This window comes from Salminus brasiliensis, chromosome 23 (genome assembly GCF_030463535.1).
Source record: "Salminus brasiliensis chromosome 23, fSalBra1.hap2, whole genome shotgun sequence".
NCBI classification, from domain to species: Eukaryota; Metazoa; Chordata; class Actinopteri; order Characiformes; family Bryconidae; genus Salminus; species Salminus brasiliensis.
In genome coordinates, this window is record NC_132900.1 from 25586224 (window position 1) to 25598311 (window position 12088).

The 12088-nt window shown below is 39.2% G+C and overlaps 1 protein-coding gene across 1 annotated transcript; it reads right to left on the reverse strand.

Annotated features, from left to right (window-relative positions):
- Positions 1-2686: 2686 nt before the first annotated feature.
- On the reverse strand, positions 2687-11063 carry pi15b (peptidase inhibitor 15b). Its single transcript, XM_072668794.1, has 5 exons — positions 10571-11063; positions 7814-7932; positions 6805-6937; positions 6352-6467; positions 2687-5260 (listed from the first exon to the last, which is right to left on the reverse strand). The coding sequence occupies exons 1-5, from the start codon at positions 10841-10843 to the stop codon at positions 5125-5127; spliced, it is 777 nt and encodes a 258-aa protein (XP_072524895.1). The 5' UTR covers positions 10844-11063; the 3' UTR covers positions 2687-5124.
- Between the last annotated feature and the right edge of the window lie 1025 nt (positions 11064-12088).

Here is a 12088-nt window from a genome sequence, read left to right on the forward strand (position 1 = left end):
TGATCAAGCAGGAGAACCAGCAGCGTTGAGGGAGCACACTGAGCTGGCCCACAGTGTTCCTTTCACTGTAATTAAAAGGGAAAAGTTCATGAAAGCTGTGGATGGGCTGAATGAGACTCTAATGAGACTTCGGCTGTAACAGACTGTGAGCATGTGACAGAATCAAAATCATATCATAAGTAAATCTGGACTAAAAGAAAAGTAATAAATTGAAAAGAGATAAAGAGTAGATGATGCGTGATGATTGCTGTGGTAAACTATCCAGATCATTTGATAAAAAAAAATAATAATACAAATAATATTAATGATAGCAGCAGCATCATCATTAATAACTACCCCAGAAGGTCCTTTAATAATATCAATAAAATAAACAACAATAAGAACAAGGTCTCATAATTGTATTAATACAAGTACTAAAAATAACTAACAACCATAATAATAATAATAATAATAATGATAATAATAATAATAATAATAATAATACCCCAGAAGTTCCCTTAATAATATTGATAAAATGAACTTATATGTAATATGTAATTATATTAATAAAAAATATGTAATATGTAATTATATTAAAATAAACTGTAATGGCCACAACAACAATAATAATGATGATGATGATGATGATGATGATGATGATAATAATAATAATAATAATAATAATAATAATAATAATAATAATAATAACTACATCAGAAGTTCTCTTAATAACTTTGATTAAATGAACAACAAGAACTACCCAAGGTTTCATAATTATCATTATTATAAAAATGTAAATAAATATCACAGTATTTCACAGTAAAAGCAGTCCTCAAAATGAGCAGAAATGGTGTAGTATTCAGTTCTTGATGGAGCCACTAGATGGCAGCATTGACAGGGTTTAATAAAACCCGGTTCAAACGCCAACTGACCCCCATGGAAGCTCATTGATCTCACAGTGGCTCGATTCTAACTGAACCCCTGATTTCACACAGTGAACGTGTTCTCCCTGCACTCCTGGACAACACTCTGTCCAGACACTGTCCAGACACATCACTGTACGCTATTCTTACCTGAACACGTGACTATTCTTCTCTTCACACTGGGAGAGCAACAGGGACAGAAGTACGGACATAACAGTGAGAAACCGTGTCAGAAAGCACACAAGCAGATCTGTTAGAGGTTACTGGACACCTCCACACGGTTTGAGGAGAGTGCATGAGCATTTATTTAGCATCATGCTAATTGGTTTACATAGGCTTCCATTGTTTGCTAGCTACAACAGCCTGGGGGGCAAAACCACTGACACCTAACATTGTCTTGTTTGTGTGTGTGTGTGTGTGTGTGTGTGTGTGTACATTTATTTATTTCATTTCTGAACTGTCGCTTTAAAGCCATGCAGATGAGTGAAGCTGAGGTTAGCTACAGGTTTGCTGGTCAGCTGGGCCCTGGCTGACGGAGCAGGCGCAGCAGTGTGACCTATACTCCGCCTGTGAAAGCTGAACTAATATAGATTTGTTTTCTGAAGGAGGGTTATTTTTCAATTTCCGATATCCTCAGATGTGGTGCCAGCGCTGGAGGCCCGGGAAGTTGGACAAATCATAAGAGCCAAACTCGGGCCAGAACAAACAGAGGCTGATTTGTTGTTTCTCAGGGTCGGCCTGACCAGCATGGGCCTGCAGATTTATTCACTCAGACTTCTCTTCCTCACTGTGTGTGTGTGTGTGTGTGTGTGTGAGAGAGAGAGAGAGAGAGAGAGAGAGAGAGAGAGAGAAGTGTTTGGGAAACATGCAGTCGCTGTTCAAAAGTTTGGAATCCATGTTTTCAGTATTAAACGTTGGCAGTGATTAGTATTAATTTACACAAAACTAGGAATCTACAATAGTAAATGCAATTTATATAACTGCATTAAGTTGCTATGCAGTTAATAACTAGAATTAAATTATAATGAAATTCATAATACAAATAAATATATATTTACATCTGGAATTAAGTTACTTAATAATGGATGGACATATATGGACAAAATAGGTAATAAATAAATGAAAGACATTTATATCAAAAACACTATTTTATAAATATAATATCCCAAATAAAATCATAAATATCATAAATATCCAAAATGAAGATCTAATTAAATTAATATCCAGAGTAAAATTCTAAATAATTAAATATTACAAATAAATATATTTACTAAAATTAAGTTTTTAAAATTTATATGGAAATATTACAATATTTATAAGAGAAACCTATGTAACACAATGTTCATAAATATTCAAAACGAAGAATACATTTGTAATGAAAAAATAATGTTTAGAATGAAATTGCAATAAAATTTTAAGTATTCATAACCAGAATTACTTAATATCACCTGTGAAATTATAATTTAGAATGTATGTTTCAAAAGTGGGTCAAACTTTTGAGGCCAAAACATGATAGAAAGGCATTCATACTTCGATTACTTATTAGTGTAATTATTCTTATATGCAAAAAGAATTTTATTAATTGTAATAATTATCAATATATTATTCCGAACATATTATTCTGAGTATATTTCTACTAACAGCTTATACACACATTGATATCAAACCCCCCCCCCCCCCCCCCCACACACACACACACACACACACTCTCATTTACATGATCTACTACACAAACTCACAGTATGTTAGAATCCAGCACTGCTTTATTTATACTTGATTGATCTTTAGTACACAATTCTGAATCTGAAATTCTGGGCAAAGTAAAACATAATGAAATTAATAAATACAGAAGAAACTGTACATCCTCAGTGCATTCCCTGCCCAGTGACGACTCTCCTCAAACACAAAGCACTACAACACGCCAGCTACACGTCCCACTGCAGTCAGTAGGTGGCTCAGCAGGCCCTGCCCACTTTGACAGGAAGGGGCCATCTGACCTACAGGTACAGGACTTTCTGAATGCGATAGCCGACATTCAAAACGATGCAACAACAACAACTAAGTAGCTTGATGTCAGCACCTTCACCCTTCCCCTGCCCACCTTCCGTCACCCATGTGATTATCTTTTATCTTTAGTGAGAAAGTTCTCTTTTGAGGCTTGTTAAAGTGCTGCTATGAATAAAATGCTAGGTAGCATGTGCAAGCTTATTTGGGGAGGGGGTGGGGGGGGTTGGAAGGCATACTTAGATAACAGCACTAATTCATTTTAAATAGATCTCAGCAAAAAAAAAAAGAAACAAAATACAAGGAACATAAAATAAATCAAATAAGTAAATAAAGGTCCTTTAAATAAAGGCCCAAGACAACCTACAATTGTAGCACCTTCAGCTGCATACCTTCCAATAAAGCACCAAACCAATAAAGTGTTGGTAGAAAAATTATTGTTATCTGAAACATCAACCATAAAAAACCTACAAACTACAGTATTCCATACAAACAGTACCGAAAAGTGTGCAGTGCCCACGTAGCTTCTAAATCCCCCTCACTGCAGCTTAAATGAACTGAACAGGTGTGTGTGTGTGAGGGATCTATCATCTACCTGATCTGGGAACTCTACTAAACTCTGCTATCAGCTGTAGCCTTAATGAGCACCACTGTTGATCAGAAATCATTACAAAACTGTAGTGGATTTTCATCTCTGCTTAAATGACTGGTGAGAGGTACTGGTAGCAAAAAAAAGAAAAAAAAAAGTATGCAATGGTTATTCCACAGCAACTTTTTTTTTTTTTTACATTTTTAAAATAATGTTTAACAGAATGACTGAGCACCAAAAAAGTGAGAGCATTTTTTTGTTATTATTTAGATAAAAACACCAATTATTATACATTAAATGGACAAACATATGCCTGCTTATTTGTTGCTTTTTCTGAAAGCAAAGGTATTAAAAAGTACATCGTTAACATCAGCTTCAGCTACCCAAATTATTCCAAAGGTATATAAACCATACATAGAGCTGGGGGGGGGGGGGGGGTAGAATGTGGCGTTTGTATGTGCATTTGCACATCTGTGTCAGCAGTGGGTGCAACTTAAAGTAGCTGAATGCATTAATATAGTGTACATAGTGGCCTTTTTATCTGTCCATTCACTGTCTAATAATTTTAAGGACAGCTCTGAAATTAATTTAAATTATGGCAAAACCAGTGAAAAAAAAACATAAATTATTTTTTTGCATGACCAGTTAAGATAAGATTAAACATGTCATGCTCAGAATTCCAGTTTGGGTGCCTCTGAGTGTAATAACTGCCATTAAATATTGCATCCAGGAGTATTTTTTTTTCTTTTTTTTTTTTTTTTTTTAGAAAAGTTTTAAAAAACTAAAATTAATCAAAAACCAATTGAAAAATTTAATAAAGGATTAAATTTTAAAAGATTCAATTTTTCAAATCTGTGTTACTGTCAGTGAAGTATTTATGCCCAGTTCATCTTTCAGTTCTGTTCATTTAGAAATTCTGCAATAAATAAGAAAATAACATAATTTAAGAATTTGTTTCTTAAATTTTTTTTTTTTTTTACATTTTTTTAAAAATTTGTGGAAATTTTGCTATCTTGCATAAATTAAATGCAAGTTTTTGCTGTGGAATAACCCATATGTTCAGGCTCGTCATTGTCCAGGCACACATACACACTATTAACAAGACGTAGCTGATGATATATTACCATAGTGCCTGTATCTATGAAGAAGGTTTGTAAATAAACAATATACATTTTGATTAAGCACCCTGGAAATTTCATCTTAACTAAAATATGCATCAATGAAATATTAAGATACAGTAATTATGGAGAAAAAGACTATTTAACTGTGCATCAGTACAAATCTTAGTTGTCAAAAGCATCAATATGATGGTATGTACTACACAAATTCAGAATAAAAAAATGACACTGGCAAAATATCTGGAATTTTACATTTAAAAAGTCATATAAAATTCTACACACAAATGTTGCTGTACAAAACTGCTTGTATCAAAAGACATATCCACCAGTTTCAAAATTACTAAATAATTGAATGGTTCAGATAAATTATTAAAAACAAACTCATTCAGAATGATTTCAGAACCCCACCTCACTGAATATGCTCATCTCAAACACTGAATTATGCAGCAATTTTGACATACTGGTGGACTTCCCCTTTAACCACTTTCTGATGATATAAGAAACAGACAGCTTATTTAAACCAGTACATAAAGTTTGAGTTAACGCCAGGAAAGCACATGTTGTTGCTGCATGAACCTCCGTAGCTCGGGGGGCACGCTGAACATGGGACACCCACTCTGTAGGGAGCTTCTCCTATCCAGTTCCCCCTGCAAAACAGCATAATCAGCTTGAACACAGTCTTCAGTGGGATTTTCGAACATTCCTGAGTGATCCAATATTAGATATTAGTCTAAAGGATAAGCCACTCATAGAATGCCTCTAAGCCAATCACACGGCAAGGTCAGACCTGTAAATAATACACAGCGAAGAGTCAAAACATTATGACCAGAAAAAGGTTGATTATGTAGTAGAAATGGGCAGCTTAAACACTTGAGCTACCTTGACAAGGGCCAGATCGTTATGTCCAGATGACTGGGTCGCAGTATCAATAGTGATGATCCAAAGAGGTACAGGCCACCAACCAGTGACAGAGTTTTGGGTGCCCAAGGCTCATCAATACGCGAGAATGATAAAGGCTTCTATCTGGGCAATTGGAGCAACATACAGGACCATCTGGGGGTCCCTGAGGACTAGTTTGAGGACCAGTACCTTGCACTAACATCTAACTGTTCATAATGCTGATGCCATTGTTAGTCTCAAAAGAAAGAAACAGCGCCAACTTGTGGATTAGGAAAGACTATTAGTAGAACAATATGTGATTAAACACTAACATTAAAAATAATATATGAATATTGAAGCTGAACCATCATGTGGTAATACTCTTTTTAAACCTCAAATACTGTGATTTATTTGACTGTAAACTATATTTTTATGTAACCAGCAATCTGTTACGGTTGTGGAGTGGAATTCACTTTTACTCCACTGCAGTAGATACAAATCGTGCCTTAAGCTCTCCCTCATGGATAGACACATGCATTTGTTGACAAGCTGAAGTGAAAGAAGCACGTGGACTGAGATAATAATAGTGACATTACAGGACTTCACACAAATATGACTCTGGTTATGCCGCATTACGCAGTTCTCCTCTGCAGCTCCATGAAAGTTATATAGTTCAGTAGCAGTTTTCCGGCCATAACAGAGATTATCCTATCACAGTCCTCCATATGTTCCTCCATATGCCACTCCTATCACAGTCAGTGGAGCATCACTATGATTCTGAAGCTGATAGTTTATGGTAAAATTGCTGGACAATGTTGCTTTGAATACTATAGAGCAAGAGCAAGGAGCAGTTACTTACTTTGGAGAATAATTGCAGACCAGGTAGGTGGCCTGCCTCCACACAGCCCCCCACACCACCATGTTGTAGCACACATGAATTGCACAGCCGACTCGGTTTGAAGTTGCCCAGACCATCTGCACAAAGCCATAGATCGTTAGGTGGAGGAGCTTAAAAGCATAGTTTAGCAAAACCTTAATGCTGAACTGGAGCTACAAGGCTAGGATAGCTAACAAGAAATGGAGGTGCATGTACACCACCTATCATTGTGCAAACTGCAGGCAAACCTGTCTATGTGGTAGAAGATTAAGGCCTGAAGTTTGAACAGTATTAATCGGTGGATTAGCAACTAAAGCTAAACACTTGCCTTGGCTAACTGATTTCGCTGAACTGATTTTTTGCCAAACCTTTGCTTTAATTCTGCTGCTTTACTGCTGAGCTTTCCAGAAGATACAGCTTGCTGCTCTTACTTACTTGGGTGTAATGTGTACACATGGGTCCGTAACAGCGCATCGGACACCTGGGGTTACAGTCTTGGGGATATGGGAAGACATAATCCTTCACTTCGTCGTACCAGGGCTTAACCAGCTGGAGGATAGAGCGATAGCTGAGGACAGAATAAGAACAGAGTGAGTGACACCTATTTGCTTTGAAGCAGGGCTGGACAGTATGGACTAAATACTGTGTTCCTTTATATTATGATATAGAGTAGCACTCAACAGAAATGTGGGCAAAAGGTGGGGAGTTGCAGTAGAAGTACTCTGGCAGCCACAAAGAAATGGACATGGAAGCTAAAGGTTTACACAGATGAAAGATATTACCATTTTAGCAACTATTTTAGCTATCCCAGCAGTGATGTATGGTGGTGGCAGCATCACGTGGGTATGCTTTTCCTCAGCATCGGACTGAGCATCTTGTTAAAACTGAAGGACGGATGGATGGGGCAAAATACTAGAAGACACAACCAACCTCAGTCTGCTACACAACTAAAGCTTTGGAAACTTCTTCTTTCAGCAGGACAATGATTCCAAACACCAAAGCAGTGGTTGAAAAACACAACGTTGAATGTTCAAGTGTTGAAAGTCCAGATTTCATTTCAATCGAAAATCTGTGGCACTGTTTGAAAACTGGTTCCACAAGCATAATCCAACCAACCTGAGCAACCTGGAGCAGATCTGCTGGAAGAACGAGTGAAAACCTCCCGAACAGTGAGCAAACTGGGTAGAGACTCATCATTGCAGCCAAAGGTGGATGTATTGTGCACTAGTCTGATGAGGTTAAATGCTTGCAAGCAGCGCTTCTCAACTCAGCTTCAGGTTATATAAGATCTGCCGAAAAGTAACAAGCACTGGAAAAAGCGTCATTTAAAGGGGTTCAATACTGAGACTGTCCATGGTGCTGAAGTAGACAAACACATGCTTTGTATCTTGCATCTGAAGATCTGAATTGACAAAATTCACATTTCACGAACACCACCACTTACTTGCCAGTTCTGACAGAGAGATTTTGGCCCAGGTATCGGAGCAGGTATGGCGGTCCATGGTCCCAGATACAGGTGGCTGCCCAGGCCTCTGCTGACCGGGCCAGTGAATCATCCCAAACCTGTTCATACACAAAAGCACACTGATTAAAACTGAAAAGCCACTCGTTTCCATGCTGGTTTTAACAAGCCCTCATCCACAATACCTCACCTTTTCTCTTTGAGGGAATTCCCCAACCTTATTAGGGGGGAGGATGAGGCCCCAAAGGAGCAAGGGCTCAGGCTAATACAAGTCGCAAACTGATACACTGCTGCTTTGAAGCTCAAATCCTCAACATTCCTAAAATATGACGTTCTTTAGGTTGTACAATAACCCCATCTGTAATGTGATCACTGATACAACATTTTTAGCTGTTAGCTTATTACTCTGCTAGCTTGCCATGTAGAAAGCTATACGCCACATTGCTAACAGCAGATCTAAACCTAAGCTTATGGCCAGACAGAGTCATTATTCACATTTTCAAGCATGATGTTTAAAAAGCGTGCACGACTAGCTGATTAGCAAACTGAGGCTAGCCTAGATGAGGGCATTTGCTAATTCCGCTCAGCGCTCTCCCTCCTCCCCTTGCGCTGCGAGTAGCCATTTGGTATGACACATGAACAAGGGGCGAGCTGAAGTTGGTGAAGGGGTGTTTTTACAAATGAAATAATAAAAAAAAAAAATGTTACAACACTCAAAAATGCTAACCTGGGTACCAGTAAGTTAAAGCTTCTGGTGGACCAGTTAACATTAGCACTGGTCTAATATGAATTTGTAACCAATATTGATAATATTTTTTTAATTCTAAATTCTAATATCCATTAATATTGGCAGACATCATTTAATATCACCAAATAAAAAAAACACGCCGGTGCTCTACTGACTGATATAAATATCCCATCTCAACTGTCGCAAAATCAAATAAACATAAAAATAAATATAAATAACACATCAGAAATATATAAATATTGTAGCAATATTTCAGTTCTATAAAAATATATATGTGTTATAACCATGACAGTGTTTTTGTGTTCAAATGTACCAGTAACATTTACTAGCCACCACCGCTAGGTGGTGCTGCTTTGCTGGCAATGCTGTGCTGCTCACAGTGCGTCTGTTTAAGTCCCGCCTTTTCACCGCATCTATTGGTCTACATTCCTTTCATTTACATGCAGCCATTGATCAAACTGCTTAAGTCCCGCCCTCTAAGCGCTGCTATTGGTTTGCATGTACCTGTAGCTTACATGCAGCCGTTGGTCAAACTGCTTTCCTTAACAGCCGATTGGCCGAATCCTAAAATACTTGAACGCACATGTAAATAAATATCTCTAAAGATCTTTTATGTATTTAATTTATGTATATTAGTGTTTTTTTAATTAATTTAAATTGGCATGAAAATAAAAACGTAATGTAAAATGTGGTAAAAGTAAAGCTTTTTAAATATTTTACTTGTGAGATACTCAAGTTGAAATGAAAGGTAATTTGGCCATTAATGCAATTTATTAGTTTTGGTAAATGAGAATTAATAATTAATTAATAAGAAGATATTAAAGAGAAGGGGGATATATCTCCATCCCATTCTCATACAAACACAATGCCATAATCCTACAACTTACAGGCCTACAGGCCTACTTGAAGTCCCCCTAACCACGGCGGCTGTCTGCAAAATATGGTCACACTACATTAATAATATACAACTTATTCGCAGGGGATCAGTATTACTACAGAGGTCAGTATAGTGCAATGTTATCACCTGATTCACACAACAGCAAAAAGTCTAAAGCTATTAGCTCCTGAAATGTCCTACACCCAACTCCCACAACACAGTTTCATAAGAGCATCACTGTGGGCCTCAACATGCTTGGAGGAGAACCTTAAAGTCACCCTATCCCTGCCCTTCATTCTTCACTGTATCCGGATGACAGGCTATTAAGATAGCAAGCTTAACACACACTGAAAACCAAGCTGTAATATCAGTTTGATAGCAACCAGTTCACCCAGTCCAGAACGAGCTGATCCCATAATGCCGAAACACGCCGCAGGTCTCCTGCCAGTGGAACCGCACCACTGAAAGCAGCGCTAAAACACGAGCGCTATGTCTATTAAAAGCAAATCATATCTGTTTAAATTCCTAGTTGATCCCAGATTTAGGAAATATGTTTGGAAGTATGTCCATCTTGCCTGTCTGGCCTTGTAAGGCAATAGAAGCGTACATGAGGCAAGCGAACGCATCAGACAGTCCAGCAGAGGGAGCACTTCCATGCACCTGACTGTGGAACTAATTTGGTACACGTACCCGAGGGGGGGTGGAGGGGCTGGAGGGGGGGGCTGCACTTTCCATCTCCGTCTTAAAAGAAAGAACCAAAATGACCCCAAATTAAGTAGAATAGCGCCCCTTTCAGCCTCTACTGTTTACGCTGCAGGAAGATGTCCAAAAGTATGTGGACACCTGCTCTTTCAGGTTTCCCCAGAAATTAAGGGCATTATTAGGAAGTTCGACCCCCTTTGCTGGAGCGACACCTCCACTCTTCCAGTGCCTTACAGTAGATGTCTGAACATTGCTGTGATGAGCCTCATTTCTGCCAATACAGCTTATCCTAAAGGTACTGGATGGAACTGGTGGTCTTTTCTTTGGAGATCACACAAGCTTTACTAAATTGCACCCACTCTAAGGTGTGCCTGGATACGTCTGGACAGCTAGTGTAGACTGAGACGCTTACCATATACTCCATGTTGGCTGCCGGTGGGAAAACGTTCGCGCGCACTTTGTTGTGGTAGTCCAGGATGGCGACCATGTCGCTCTGGGAGATGTAGCGCTTCTTCCTGGACCTGGGCAGAGAGGTGTTGTGCTGGTCCTCCGCGCCGCTGCTCGTTACACTCGCGTTAGCTCCTGTGGCCAAGTCGGTGTCGTTACGCACAGTCCATGCGCTCGCTTCGCTGGCGACGCACAAGAGCATCATCAGGTCGATGAAGAAAAACTTGCTGCTCCTCATTCTCCGCACCTTATCCAGAGCACTCCGGGTGAGAAATTCAGCAGCCCACAGACAGAGGGGTCCTGAATGAATTGCAGCCGGAACGAAGAGCTCAGGATTGGATGCTGAGTAAGGCTGTTGTGCGTAAACGCGTGGTGCGTAAATGCGCAAAGAATTCTTAGCCTATTCTAACACTGAGCTTAGTGTGGACAACCCACCAGCACTGACCTCTCCCTGTGTCTCTTTCTCTTTCCCTCTATCTCTGTCTCTCTCACATACCCTGCAAAAGTCTCACCGGCTGCTTTATATAGTGCTGCTTAAGGTGCACCCATACAGTCCCTCCCTGTCACCTGGAGCAGCACAGTACAGAGGACAATGTACTTAAAGCGACAGTCCAGATAAAAGAACAGTACATTAAATCATGCAGTAATATAAGTAATGGATAACTGTATATACTTTATAGATATATATACACTACATGCCCAAATTTGTGTGGACACCTCTTCTAAAAGTGCTGCCAATAGAACAAGACTCTGTAGAAGATAAACATGAACCTGCTGGCACCATGCCTAATGGCAGGTATGGGCTAGAGGGGTGTAAAGCCCCCTGACATTGAGCTGTGGTAAGGTGAAGCTGTGGAATCTCTGGAATGATGGTGCTCCATGCATTGGGGATGAAGTGGGGTGCTGATCATTCAACATTCTGACCTCACTACTGTTCTTTTCGCTGAATGCAATCAAATCCTCAAGGCAATGCTGAATCTAGTAGAAAGTCTTTCCTAGACGGTAAGGATTTCGGAAGAAACAATGAAAGAGGTGTCCCAAAACATCTGTCCATGTAGTGTAAATAGACATCAGCTGTGGCAAGAGCCATCTGTGGATCCCATGATGACATTTTAGGATTGTTGGAGATTTCCTTACGTATCTTGTGGCCTTGCTAGGACGGCCTGACCTGGCCATGTTGGATGTTGTTCCACTTGTAAATAATTTAGCAGCAATCTTTATGCAATCTTTTTAAACCCTTTCCCAGACTCATCTGCATCCACAGCCTTCTTTCTGAAGGCCTCAGAGAGCTCTCTGGATCTGGTCATGATGATCTTCATCACTCACTTCAACAATCAAGCGCAAACCAGACTAAATGTCTGAGATTTAAATAAGTCAGGCTCCTCCAGAATCCTCTCTAACCATGTTCAAATCATCTGCAGCTTATGTGCTGCACCTGATTCTGATTATGCGGGGGTGTTGGGGGGTATAGGGGTGTTGATTA